This window comes from Lolium rigidum, chromosome 7 (assembly GCF_022539505.1).
Source record: "Lolium rigidum isolate FL_2022 chromosome 7, APGP_CSIRO_Lrig_0.1, whole genome shotgun sequence".
In the NCBI taxonomy this organism is placed as follows: domain Eukaryota; kingdom Viridiplantae; phylum Streptophyta; class Magnoliopsida; order Poales; family Poaceae; genus Lolium; species Lolium rigidum.
In genome coordinates, this window is record NC_061514.1 from 90,332,218 (window position 1) to 90,345,819 (window position 13,602).

At 43.3% G+C, this 13,602-nt stretch overlaps 1 protein-coding gene across 1 annotated transcript; it reads left to right on the plus strand.

Annotated features, from left to right (window-relative positions):
- Positions 1-5,706: 5,706 nt before the first annotated feature.
- Positions 5,707-8,349, plus strand: LOC124677775 (5-amino-6-(5-phospho-D-ribitylamino)uracil phosphatase, chloroplastic-like). Its single transcript, XM_047213736.1, has 2 exons — positions 5,707-5,811; positions 6,883-8,349. Exon 2 carries the CDS (start codon positions 6,990-6,992, stop codon positions 8,031-8,033), a length of 1,044 nt encoding a protein of 347 aa, XP_047069692.1. The 5' UTR covers positions 5,707-5,811; positions 6,883-6,989; the 3' UTR covers positions 8,034-8,349.
- Positions 8,350-13,602: the final 5,253 nt, after the last annotated feature.

Consider the following 13,602-nt stretch of genomic DNA (forward strand, 5'->3'; position numbering starts at 1 on the left):
CTTCAAAATGTTCCCCAAAGCAATTTGAGGCGCGTCAGATCAAAAAAGGTTCCAGCCACATTCTCAAAGCTCATTTTTGTCCGGCGCGCCCTGATACGGTGCCCGGCGCCCCGAGGCCGTCCCTGTCCCACAAGGACGCTCCGGGCACGCTGGACACAACGAAAAGCGACGCGGGCTCCCACATGTCGGCGACGTGTTGCATAAACCGTTGATTCACGCCTTTTTTCTCGTCGCTCCTTCTTTCCCGCGCCTCCCACCCCTCCTCCGCCGCTGGATTTGCCAGCCGTTTGAGAGTCTGATCTCTTCTGAGAGTTGGCGCCGTCGCCACGGCTGGCGCTCCCGCCGGTCGTTCCGCCGCCGCCGCTTGGCCATCGCGTCCGAGAACGCGGCGTCAAATCCGCCCCACCTCCACGCACACAAGGTGCTCGACGACTTTCCTGGTATGCGCGATTGGCCCCTGTTCATTGCGTCGTTTGCGTCGGCGCAATTTTAACCATTGATTTTGCTTTTAGATATGGATAGCGACGATGAGATGGTTGCCCTGCTGCTGGAGGACGAGCAAGCCTTCGACGACGACCTCCGGGAGCATTTGCTGATCATCGCGTCCCTCCAGGACATGCTTGACGCCGAGGCGGAGAAGAGGAAGAGGCCGCGCCGCGGAGGATCAAGGCCGGGGAGAAGGAAGTCCAAGCCCCGGCAGAGGATGGAGGGGCATGCCATGCTGCACAACGACTACTTCGCCGACGATGCAACACATGCCGACAATTTTCGGCGCCAGTACAAGATGAGCAAGGGGCTGTTCATGAATATCCTCCACGGCGTTCGAGAGTTCGACCCCTACTTCAAGCTCAAGCTCGACGCTGTAGGCGTTGTCGGGTTCTCGTCGATTCAGAAGTGCACCGCCGCCATGAGGATGCTTGCATACGGAGCACCCGCCGATACGCGGGACGACTACCTTCGCATGAGTGAGTCTACCGCCATTGTGTACATGTACAAGTTTTGCCTGAGCTGTGGTGGGAAAGTTTGGCAAATACTACTTGAGATGGCCAACCGAGGAAGAGACTGCAAGGATCATGGCACAAAATGCTGCCAGAGGATTTCCTGGAATGCTTGGAAGCATCGATTGCATGCACTGGGCATGGAAGAACTGCCCGTTTGCTTGGAAAGGTATATACAAAGGGCGTCATGTATATTGCAGTGTGGTGCTTGAAGCTGTGGCAGATTATGAACATGTGGATTTGGCATTCTTTCTTTTGCATGGCAGGATCACACAATGACATCACCGTGTTGCAGCAGTCTCCGGTGCTCAGCAGACTAGTGGAAGGGCATGCTCCACCATGCAACTACGAGATCAATGGCTAGGAATATAACAAAGGCTATTATCTAGCCGATGGTATATATTCAAAATGGGCCACTTTTGTCAAAACAATCTCGAATCCATCAGGTCTGAAGAATTCCCACTTTTCTATGCGACAGGAGGCTTGCAGGAAGGATGTCGAGCGGGCATTTGGTGTGCTTCAAGCACAATTTGCCATTGTCCGGTAGCCTGCTCTAAGCTGGTCTCACGACCAAATGTGGGAGGTGATGCATGCTTGTGTGATCATGCACAACATGATCATCGAGGATGACCGCAAGAATCATGCCAGGACACATGTTGGTCCCTATGAGTGTGAGGGTCCTCTTGCGGAGGTTGATCATTAGTTGCCTGCAGATTTTGCTGATTTCCTCGCCATGCACGCAGAGATCCATGACAACAATGTTCATGATCAACTTCAAGCTGATCTCGTTGAGCATTTGTGGAGGATCAAAGGAAATACCGTGGCACCTTGATCTAGCATCTAGCCCTATTTATTATATTTGTTTACTTGTTTTATTGTTTGTTGTATTTTAATTTGAAAACAATCGTCGCAAACATTTTTATTCATATGTTATATTTGATCACCGCTACTCTGATCGCGACGATTTGGCGGGAACAATCTCTTTTGAATGCAACAATTTGAATTTCTGATTGTGGGCGGCGTTTGGGGGACGCGGCTGGGGAGCGACGTACCCCAAACGCAGCACGGACAAAACACGTCCCCCAAACGCTCAATCCGGCGCGGTTTGGGGGACGATTTGGGGGACGCGACTGAAGATGCTCTGAGGAACCTGCATTTCCCATGAATTTCCTTCTTCCAAAACCGGCATGGTGATTGAGGTTTGGGCTACGGTTGGCTGGCTGTATAGGAAATGCTGCTGTGCAGGAAAAACTGCTGTGCAGAGAAAGCTGCTATTCCAAATTTCATTGTTTGGTAACTTAGCTGACAGTCTGACTGTGGATAGATGAATTGTCTAAAATACCCCAAGTTTCGAGAACATGTATTTGTGCTTACCTGCTTATACACAACATTATACACATCAATAATTCGTCAAATATATAGTTTTGTCCAAAATACACATATCTTCTTCTTGGTGCTTGCTGCAATCAATCTGATGTTCAAAATTGGTTTCGCAAGTAAAAGTATCATGCAATAAAATTGGTCTGCCTGTGTGGGTTGGGGAAGAAAAGAAAAAAAAGGTACTCCTAGTTTTGACGTCTAGAGAGAGAGAGAGAGTAGGAGCAGGAAAACGGTTCGGCCAGGCGGTGGCATTCGGTTGCAAATATTGCAAACGAAATGGGCAATCACATGTATGCAAAATGGGCAATCACATGTATCTGTTGGCCTGTTATGCGGAAAGCTGCGGGAAGCACCTCAAAACGTGCTTTTTCGTATCTGCCCTGTAGGCTGCTTTGGTTTTGGAAAAGCCAGTTTCTAAAGCACCCCGTTTGTTTCGATTTGCCTTTTTCTAGTGGAAAGCTGGAAAAAAAATCAAACAAACACCCCTGAATTTGATTGGTACTATGAATCGTGCATATATCATGCTCTCTCCGTTTACTATTATAAAATGTTTTAGGTTTGTTTAAAAATATATGTATCTAGACCTGTTCCCTGTGTATGTTCACAAATTTTGCTCCGTATGTAGTCTATATAAAAAATATCTAAAACGTCCTACATATACTTTAGCTAAAGAAATTCAATTCGGTTTTTGGATGCATATGCTCCCTCTACCAAGAATATAAATTTCAATTTTTCGATTTTTTTTGACATATTCTCCATGTACATCTCTACCATATAAGTGTCTTCGTCAAGTTTCGCGAAGAACCAATATTTTTCTTGAGAAAATTTATCTTCTAAAAGGTCTTACTTTTAGCATTGAATTTTGTCTTTTTTACAAACATCACATGATAAGTCGATTTTTCATGAAATGATTTTGTGAGCACGTAGCACATGAAGATGTACGTGCGAATTTTTCGTTTCAACTTTTTTAAAATTTTAAAGTATGTGTAACATGCATTTCAAAATGAAGGAAGCTCCCATGTGCCAAAACACATGATTAAACTTTAGAAGACACATCTACTTCTCTGTTGATCTAGATTTACGTTTTTTTTTTCTTTTGGTTAGATGATGATCACGTAATTTTATGAGCAGTTCTCTGTGTACGAATCATAATGTAAATCTAACGGTCAAATAGTCGATGTAGAACTAACTGAATACTCTACCAAAAACCAGCAAAAAGGAATTTTAATGTATCAATTGATCTAGAAAGAGGAATTTGTATAAATACACACATTTTAGCGTTGTTGTAACAGAAAAGAACTAGGAGACCGTATTTTTAGGGAAAAACATGTCTATGCCACTACTCCAAACACTAGTACTACGAAACATGTCTTCCCACACGATTAAACTGGCTGTTCACACCCGGTTTACCCAACTGACCACTATGCAAGGATGGGTGGCGCGCAAGAGCACACGGTTTTATATAACCGTATGTGAAGCGTGAAATCTCACTCACGATTGAGGAAACAAAATCTTCTGCGAAAGGGAACCGCTTGGCAATGCTTTGTCTTCCTTCATCGTACGCTTTTACGGAGCATTTGATACAATTATAAATATTTGGAAATGTCTGTTTAATTGTGCCAGCACACTATGAGTTTAACTCGATGGTCAGCTTTTACCAAACACCGCAAACAATTTTAATCTACTAATTGTGCGTTTATTCGTATTATTATTGTACATGGTGGTAGAACTTGCATCCTAGTTGTACCAACAACCCATGGAACATTTTATGAAAATACAATAGTAAAATTTAATTATATTTGATTGTACATTTGATACACCACATGTATACATGTATTTTGACATATATTATATTTCTAGCTATACAAATGAGTTTTTGTTGGTTACGTCTGATGACATTGGGACTCCAAGTGCAGAGAATTGTGGTCGGCAAAGAATTTTCCTCAGTTTATATCGAACTCTCAGGAAATTAGGAAATTGTTATCTCTTTTCGTCTTCTTCTAGCAATCCTGCAAATTAAAAATCCTGCAAATTAAAGTAATGCCTTGTGTCCCCAACTTCACCGTGTGGTTATCAAGCATATGGTTTCGTATTAGTAATAGTAAATAAAAATATGCAACACAAATAAACTAAACTAAATAAGTATCGCAAACTATGTGAAAGCGGTAAAGAGATAGTTGTTTGTGGGTTTTGTGTATGATTAAGTAAACTAAATATTTTTTATATTTTGGATTAAAATATTGCTGCAAATAAAAAGTAAGATAAATGCAATGGAAGGAGTTTCTTATGATTAAAATTGGACCGGGGTTCATGGGTTCACTTGTCTACTCTCTTTTTAAAGTTGTAGTGGATAATAATAATTCATCAATGAGATAATATTGGTGAAAATTCAATATGTTTTTAATAAGTATTCATATGGACATCACGTTAAATATGTGTTTAATAAGTATTCATATGGGCGTTGTTGTATAGTTCTAGTTCCATTTGATCTAACCTCTCTACTCAAAAAAAAAGTTTTAGCAAATGTCTAAAGTTTATAGCGCTAGACTTGCTACTTCAATTCCATCAACTCAAGTGAAACTTCACTCACTATGATAAGTTTTATTTGAAAGCGCGAAAATTCCCAGATTTCTATGCATGAATACAATACACATATGCATTCTCTCATTTTTAGCCTCTAATCCTGGATGTTACAGTAGACTTTGCTGCACCCCACGAGTCTCTTCGAGGCGGACTAAATCCTGAATACTTCGTTGTAGTAGGCCAAGCACCGGTGGACCGTCTCGGGGACCATACTGGGTCATGGCCCGATCTTCCTAGGACAAATTGGCTGATTAGATATAAAAATTTATGTACAAATTTCATTTTTGTGTGCACATTCTACCACCTGGGCTAATGAATTGGCCCGGTCTTGTTGGGCTGTCACGGTCTACCACCCGAGGTATTAATACTGCAGTACTAAATCACAAAATCTGAACGGATGGAGTATGCTGTCAATCCTCTTAATTAAATCAATTTAAATTTAATTTTTCAACTTAAAAAATACCAGAAGTACATTTGGTCTTGCATAGGCTGACACACCCCTGCCTAAGAAAACGAAGCGACCGTAGGTAATAAAATGGAAGACATTTTCCTCAAAAAATGGAAGACACAGGCATCCCGGCCTCCCACAGGCATCTGCCGCCCTCACACTCACTGACCAGTGGGCCCGGAACAATTCATGTCCCACCTGCCATCGACGCAGACCGACCGCCGCGAGGAGCCAACGGGAGGGCAGCCGGTCGCATTAGCCTATCCGGATGGGAGGCCATCTCCACCATCCAATCCAAGGGAAGCGCAGCGGACCAAGCCGCCTCCTCTCCACTCTCCCCACTCCCGCCGATGCTCTCTTCAGCTTCTCTTCCTCCGCCCCCTGTTCTTCCATCTCCATCGGGTAAGCAAAGATTCCCCTTCTTCTGCTCCTGGATTTGCTCCGCGTTCTTGAGTTAGCACTGTTGAAGAGCGATTCGCATTTTGCCGTTTCTTGCTTAAGAACTGGAGTTCACTGTATCACCTAATAATAGTGTAATGCTGCATCGGCTTGCTATAAGAAATTAGGTATAGTAGCTAAGCTGTCCCCCTTTTTGTGCTAGTAAAGTGATTTATTTCCGAGAAATATCTTTAAAAAGTGATTTATTTCGCCGTGCACGAACAGCAAGATTTGCCTAACACTAGTACTACATACGGATCTCTTTAGCAAAAGGCGCCGTCAAGTACTGAAGGAAAGTAGTCTTTTCAAGCCAACTTTCGGAATGTTTTGGTCCGTGTATATATGTATATAAACAAAATTGGTAGGAGAAGCTAGCACTGCCATTTGAGGATTTTATAGCAGCTTAGGCAGAGTACTTATCCCCCTTTTATGCTACTAAGTGAACTATTTTGCATTGCACGAACAGCAAGATTGCCTAAAAATGTATATCGATCTCTTTAGCAAAAGTCACCGTCAAGTACTGAAGGAAAGTAGTTTTTTCAAGGCCAACTTTCGGTTCATATTTTGGTCCATATGAATATATAATATCGTAGGGTGATTGCAGAACTTGGGGCTCTGTATTTCTTTTCTTTCTTGCAGCATGTAAGCTGAGAGTGGACAGATTAAGTGTCTGAGTGTTGTCTCCAGGAGAGTTCGCACTGCAAGAGTGAACCAGATTTACAAATTAAACGCACACACCAATCTAGCCTCCCATCTGCACTTCAGACCCATTACTGAAGGAAAGCCCAACGACTGAGGTTGAGCTGTTGATGTTAAGGGACTTCTCTGCTCCTAAGCCTGTGCAAAAACGGTTTGGCTGCTTGCCGCTAGTACCAACTCTAAAGTTTAGATTGGATTTCTGAAAGAAATTGAACTACACAATCACTAGCCGGTTTGAGCGGTCCGAGCGGTTTCAGTTTTTGCACACCCTTATCTGCTCCCCATAATGTACTTGTGCAGTTTGTGCTTATACCTTTTTCTTGGTTTTTAACACAGGTGAAGTGCTTTGCTATGTTTCTCGTTGACCAGCCACACATGAATTGATTCGACCTTGCTGCAGAACGGTTGATAACTTCAGTGGAAGTACACAGGACTTTAAAGAAATGATCTCATCCATGAGCTTGCTGGACAGCCAGCTTATTCACAGGCGGTACAGAAAATGCTGGCCGAGTAACCCTCATTCCACACTGAACATGCATTCAATTGCAAAATGTCTGGGTAAAAGCATGCGGATGAAGATGGCACTTCTCAAGCCCCATGCAACTGGCTTCAAGAGGAACCCTCAGGCCCACGAGGAAGACAATGTGTTCTACAAATTAGTTTATAGGCTCCCTGAAAGCCTTAGCTGGCTGTTGGCATCACAAGAAAGGGTTAAGAGACCAACTGCAAAGAAGAAACAGCAAAAAGAAGGAACGGTGGCTAGTAACCGGTTTGGTGTGATCTTGGAGTGGGAGGGAGTTGTAGTGGAAAATGATGATCCAGATTTGGAGCCCCGGGTGTGGTATGTATTATCACTGGAGGAGGCGAAGACCTTTCCTCCAGATGCAATGCTGAAGGAAATTGAGGGAATGAGAGCTGATCAGGCTATCTCAGAAGTCTTGAACTGGTCAGAAGATCCAAAAGAAATTAAAAGGCTGGCAGCACGTAAGGAGTTGATATACCAAAAACTCCGAGGCAGGTTCTACAAGCTGCGACCAGGTGTTCTCGATTTCTTGAGCACCCTTGTGGAGTTTGACATTCCAATAGCAATCGTGGCTTCTCGCCCAAGAACAAGCCTCGAAGAAGGGATCAAAGCTGTTGGTCTGCAGGGCTACTTTGATGCCATAGTGGCGGCCGAGGACTTCCGCCGAGGGAAACCTGAGTGTGAGATGTTTGAGGCTGCGGCAGAGCAGCTTAGTCTGGAGCCTGATGCTTGTCTTGTGATGGGTAGCTCAAACTTGACGACAGAATCTGCGCATGCTGCTGGGATGAGGTGCGTGGCGGTTGCGAGCCGCCACCCGGCCTATGAACTTCGTGCAGCGAACCATGTTGTGAGATGGCTTGACCAGCTCTCGGTTGTTGATCTTCAGAGGCTTGCTGATGGTGAGGTTCTTGGGAGCAGGGGCAGACGATCTGACATGGACATGGAGATTGTGATCGAGGAGTGAGGTTTCTGCTGCCACTCTACTGATATATGTAGTACTTCTAAAGTTATAACTATGTAGTAACTTCAGTAGTGCATTACAATTTTGTGACAGACCAAATAGTGCAACAGATCAGGATGAAGAAGCCCGCGTTCACTTCTTGGTTTCTTGTAATGCATAACTGTAACTCATCTACTTAGCTTAGATGCTTTTAATCACCAGAGGAGTTGGAAGCAAAGAAACTTTCCACCTTCTATTTCTTTTGCATGTGTAGTATATTACATCTCATATTGATTATATCCCTCTAGTTTTTATAGAGATTAATGCTGAGTATTTCGTACTGGAAAGCGTTGAACGATTGGGTTTGAAAATGTAATTTTCCATTCAAAATGAATGCAAGGTTTTGTTCGGATGAAGAACTGAAGCACATTTTTTTACATTCCTGATAAAGCTTCATAATTCAGAATGACTAGTTTCAGAAAACAGGCCTTTGCAGACATGGAAGATCAAACAGATAGCGTTGCTGTTCATATCCCTCTAGCTTTTTTTAGAGATTACCGCTGTAGTTCTTTTTTCTGATATTTTTCTTCTTTGTTAACCCAAAGGCATCATGAAGGTGATAAGCGCTAAGAATTTACACCATCTGCATTGCTTTGATGCGCATATCCAAACAAGTATGACAAAATATTTTAAAAAGTATTTACAAGAAAGGAAATAAAACCATTTCAGGTGTTGGTAACATAGGTGGTAACATTACACCATCTCCAACAGTCCAACTTAGATTACTCATAGAGGGGGTAACATAGGTGGTAACATTACACAACCCAAGGTATTTTGGTGACATGACATGATAATAAATAAAGAAAGAGAATGAGATGGTAGCTAGTTAGAGCAAGTACAATAGAGTCCAGTCAGCTGGCTATAAGATATTAAATAATATATTTTAGATGAGTTGGAGGAGAGAGAAGGGAGGTGGGCTACTATGCACATAGCAAATTTCTGTGACGTGCTCCTATGCACATTGTGAGAGTGAGAGGTGGGCCATATATTAGTAAAGTACTTCATTGTTGTAGCCAACTATTGTACATGTTAGCTATATGATGACTACAAATAATATGACATCTTATTATAGCCAGCAGTTAGCTATACTATTGGAAATGCTCTTACAGTATGTTAGCATAACATCACACCCCAAAGCAATATAAATTACAACATACTTAATAAGACATTGCATGAAACCACATCTAATAAAAGATAGTAGTAACTTAGACTAGTAATATGACGTTACTAGTCTAAGTTACTCTTCGTTATGAGCAGCCTTAGTACATGCCATTGTAAAGATCTCATCAAGGGTCGGGTCGAGCGTTGAAACAGATCACACACGGAGCTACTAATATGTAACCAGGAGCCAGGATGAGAATCAAAGTTACAGGAGCACACCAAATTGCTTTGTCCATGAAATCCTCATCCTAAGTACTCCCTCCTATCCATAAATAAGTGTTATGATTTTAGTTTCAAACTGATCTAAAACCATGATAGCAGGGAGTAATGAATCGTCGTCAGCCACTGGAAGGAACTGACGGCAGCAACCGGAAGGAACTGCAGGTCGCTGCTCCACAAAAGGCCCCGCCACAAGGGATAATGTATTAGAGCATCTTCACCGGTGCGGCCATACTGATAGTGTTTTTGGGCAGACAGCGAAAATGGGCTCATACCGGCGCACCCCAAATAGCGCCGGCGCCTTTCGAGCCAATAGAAGCGCCGGTAACCCCGTGCCGGCCCCTTCGCGAAGGGCGCGAATCGAACGCGTCGACACCTCGCGGTACGAAATTTTTTGGGCGTGGGAGCCACCTGTCAGCCACACATCCCAAAAGTCGATGCCAGCGGGGAGTGGCGGGACCGACGCGTCAGCGGCACATTCAAGTTTAACCTAACCATCGCCTACCTCGCGACGAAAGTTATTGGCGCGCAGCGGCGGTGTAGTTTTTGCAGAGGCGCAGCGAAACGTCTCGTCGCGCATAGCTCTACGTGTCGGCGTTAATGAGCGCCACCGCTCCCCCGCCTCCCTCCGGCCTATAAAAAGTGGTGCTCTCGCATCGTCCCTCACACACAAACACTAACGCCTCTCTACCCAACCCTAGCCGCCACCATCTCAAGAGTCGACGACATGGCTGGCAGAGGCAGAGGCCGAGGCCGAGGTCGCGGCCGTGGTCGTGGCCGCGGCAGAGCTGCACGGTCGTTGTCGCCTGCGACGCTGTTGTCTTCGTTGTCGGACCTGCAGGAAGAGCAGGAAGTGATGTTCGAGTTCGTCGTCGTCCTCAAGGGTGACCCACTCGGCATCCAGAGGATGTCGGAAAAGTTCGCCGACTTCATCGCCGGCAACGACTCGGCCGCGCTGCATCTGCGGGAGGCTGGCTGCGACTGCTGTCGGTGGCCGGTGGACATGCTCTTCGATGGGGCGCGGCAAGATGTACCTCCACACCGTCTGGGAGAAGTTCGCGCGCTACCATGATCTCGAAGCCGGCTGCATGCTCACATTCTCCTACCTAGGCGAGGCGGATATGAGGGACAATGTGTTCGACGAAACGCGCTGCCGCCGACACTACCACAGTGACGACGATGAAGAGGACGATTGAACATGCTGAGTGTTCTTTCTTCGCATCGAAAATGGTAACGGAGATTTCTGTATGTTCTCCTTACAAAGGGCCAACAGGGCTATCATTACCAACTGGATTTTCCAGTTTGAGTGACTGAGAGTGCCTGAAAGTGTTCTTTCTTTGCAGTGAACACACGAAACCTGCGAAGCCAACACTAGTTAGGTTTCCTAATTTTGCAATGTTTTAACTATGTATTAGTTTGTGCAAACTATGTTCCAAACTATGTTTTAGTTTGTGTAAAACCATGTTCCCAATTATGTATTAGTTTGTAGAATGTTCCTCCTTTCTATTCAAATTTCTATGCTTTTGTTTGAGTTTTTAATTCAAATCATCTATCAAAGCAGTCGTATGGGGGCGCCGGTGTGGAGGCAGCTCCACCAAATAAAGAATAATATGTCGGTGCCCCCTATACGACAGTGCCGGTGCCCCTACCGACGACTATTTAGGACATGCAGGTGGAGAGGTAAAACCTATACACCGACCAGGTCGGTGGCTACCGGCCACCGCACACCCCCTGGTCGGGTATGGGCCAGGCCCATTTGTGGCTGTTTAGCCTCGTTTTTTCTTTTTTCTTTTTTATCTTTTACGGTTTCTTTTTTCTCGTTTTTTTTCTTTTTTCGTTTTCAGCTTTTGTTTATTTTTTTAGATTCGAAAATTTTGATTTTTAAAAATTGAGAAAATTGAGAAAATGTTTTAATTAAAAAATGTTTAAATTTGAAAGCTGTTTAAATTTGAAAACCGTTCAAATTCGAAAACCATTCAAATTTGAAAATTTGAAAATTGTTCAAATATGAAAATCGTTCAAATCGAAAAATCGTTCAAATTCGAAATTTGTTCATATTCAAAAAAAGTTCAATTTTGAAAATTATTCGAGTTAAAAAATTGTTCAAATTTCGAATTTTGAAAAATATTCAAATCCAAAAAATGTTCAAATTTAAAAACTTTTTTAATTTCAGAAAATTGTTCAAATTTTATGAAAAACTTTTTCTCGAAAAAAGTTTTTAAAAGTGTTAGATTTTAAAAAACGAAAATATAAACAGAAAAGAAAAAACAGAAAAGAAGAAAGAAAAAGGAAAAAAACCTCACCTGATGCAATGGGCCGCGGCCCACTAAATTACTGGATCGTGGGGGGTGTGCGGTGCCTTCCACCCACCGACCAGGTCGGTGTAGGGATGTAAACGGATCGGATCGGATCGGTTATTGCTCTTACCATATCCTTTACCATATTTTTGTAACGGATTCGGATCGGAGCGGATAATGGTCGGATGCGGATTCGGATGCGGATTATATCGGATTACGGATATGGAGCGGATTCGGACCGGACTCGGATCGGATGCGGATTATTAAGAAAATATACATAAAAAATAAAGGTATGTTTTTTATGTAAAATATGTTTGTAATTATAGACTATAGCTAAATGTACACACTTGTTCGTACAACAAAGCAAATTGCATGCTAATAGAATACATAGTTTGGCCGATGAACTAAATATATTATCTAAATATTTAGGGTTGGGCTAGTTTTTTCGGATTATCCTCTTTGTGGACCTCGGATAATCCGCAAAAAATGGCGGATAATCCGTATCCGCTCGGATAGTATCAATACCATATCCTCTACCGTATCCGTCGGATATCCGCTTGATCACTATCCGCATCCGTATCCATATCCGGCGGATTTCTAAAAATGCATACCATATCCTCAAAAACGGATACGGATACGAATTCGGAGCGGAAATTATCCGTACCATTTACATTCCTAGGTCGGTGGCGAGGAGCTCCCAGGTGGAGATGCTTTTAGTTCTTTCGGCTGGGCCAGAGCTCCGGCGTTCTCGGCCACGGGACAATGGTCCAACACGTCGGCCTTGAAGCTCACGTGTCCCGGCCCAAGTTGGTGGCCCTGGGCCTGGGATGCACTCCATCGAGGAGCTGGGGGCTATAACATGCAAAATTCAGAACGGCGTCAGATTGTCTTTCAGTAGTGAAGGAAATCAATGACAAGAGTGGTACGATATTGTGTGACATATCCCAATACAGATCGAAGTTCCAGGAATCCGTCTATGGTCACAAACGACGTGAAGCGAATAGGGAAGCTCATAGACTAGCTAAAGTGGCTACCGCTCATGATGTTAGTCGCCATGTGTGGCTCCTTGATCCTCCAGATCACCTCTGTTGCCAATGAACATTATGCAAGAAAGCTTTCACACCTCTCTCTAAAAAAATGGACAGTTCGACACATGTTTGATGATCACCTGCTTTCCTTTTTTTTAATGTGATACCGATTGCACATAGCGAAAATGGTCAAGTGTAGTTTGAACTTTTACTTACATATGCTTGAATTATTTCTGTACATTGATTTGTCGATTCTATTGGTTTTGCTATGCAATAACGTTTTATAATTGTGAACAATCTTTTAGAATGCAACTCGAAAAACAGTTGTTTTAGAAGCCGTTGTTCTCATGTATTTATTTTTTGCAGGGAAAACGGGATTGTATTAATGCAAAATCGAATGTTTTCTTTGTTTTAATTCAACCTTGGTTCCAAATTAGTTACCGTAGACTTAAAAGGAAAATGAGCGAACCTATCAACTGAAACACGTTTAGGTACATGCAGTGGCGGGCCTAGGAATTAACCGAAGCCCGCGCGAGGCGCAAGGCAACAAAAAAATCTATCTATCTATCTATTATATATTAAAAATTAACTTCCATAAGAGTGAATTGTTCTGTTTCGGCGATGCCCAAAACGATATGACTCAGTATACAGAGTTGTTTGGTTGCGGGCAAGGCCATTTCCCTATTCGATATTTGGGTATCCCGATTCACTATCGGAGACTTACCCTTGCTGAATGGAAGATTGTGGAAGAAAGATTACAGAAACGCCTTAGTAGTTGAAAAGGCAAATTGCTGTCCATAGGAGGAAGACTGGTACTCATTAATTCGG

Excerpts from the sequence above, each read along its gene's own strand:
- LOC124677775 (XM_047213736.1), top strand. The coding sequence starts at position 6,990 with ATGATCTCATCCATGAGCTTGCTGGACAGCCAGCTTATTCACAGGCGG.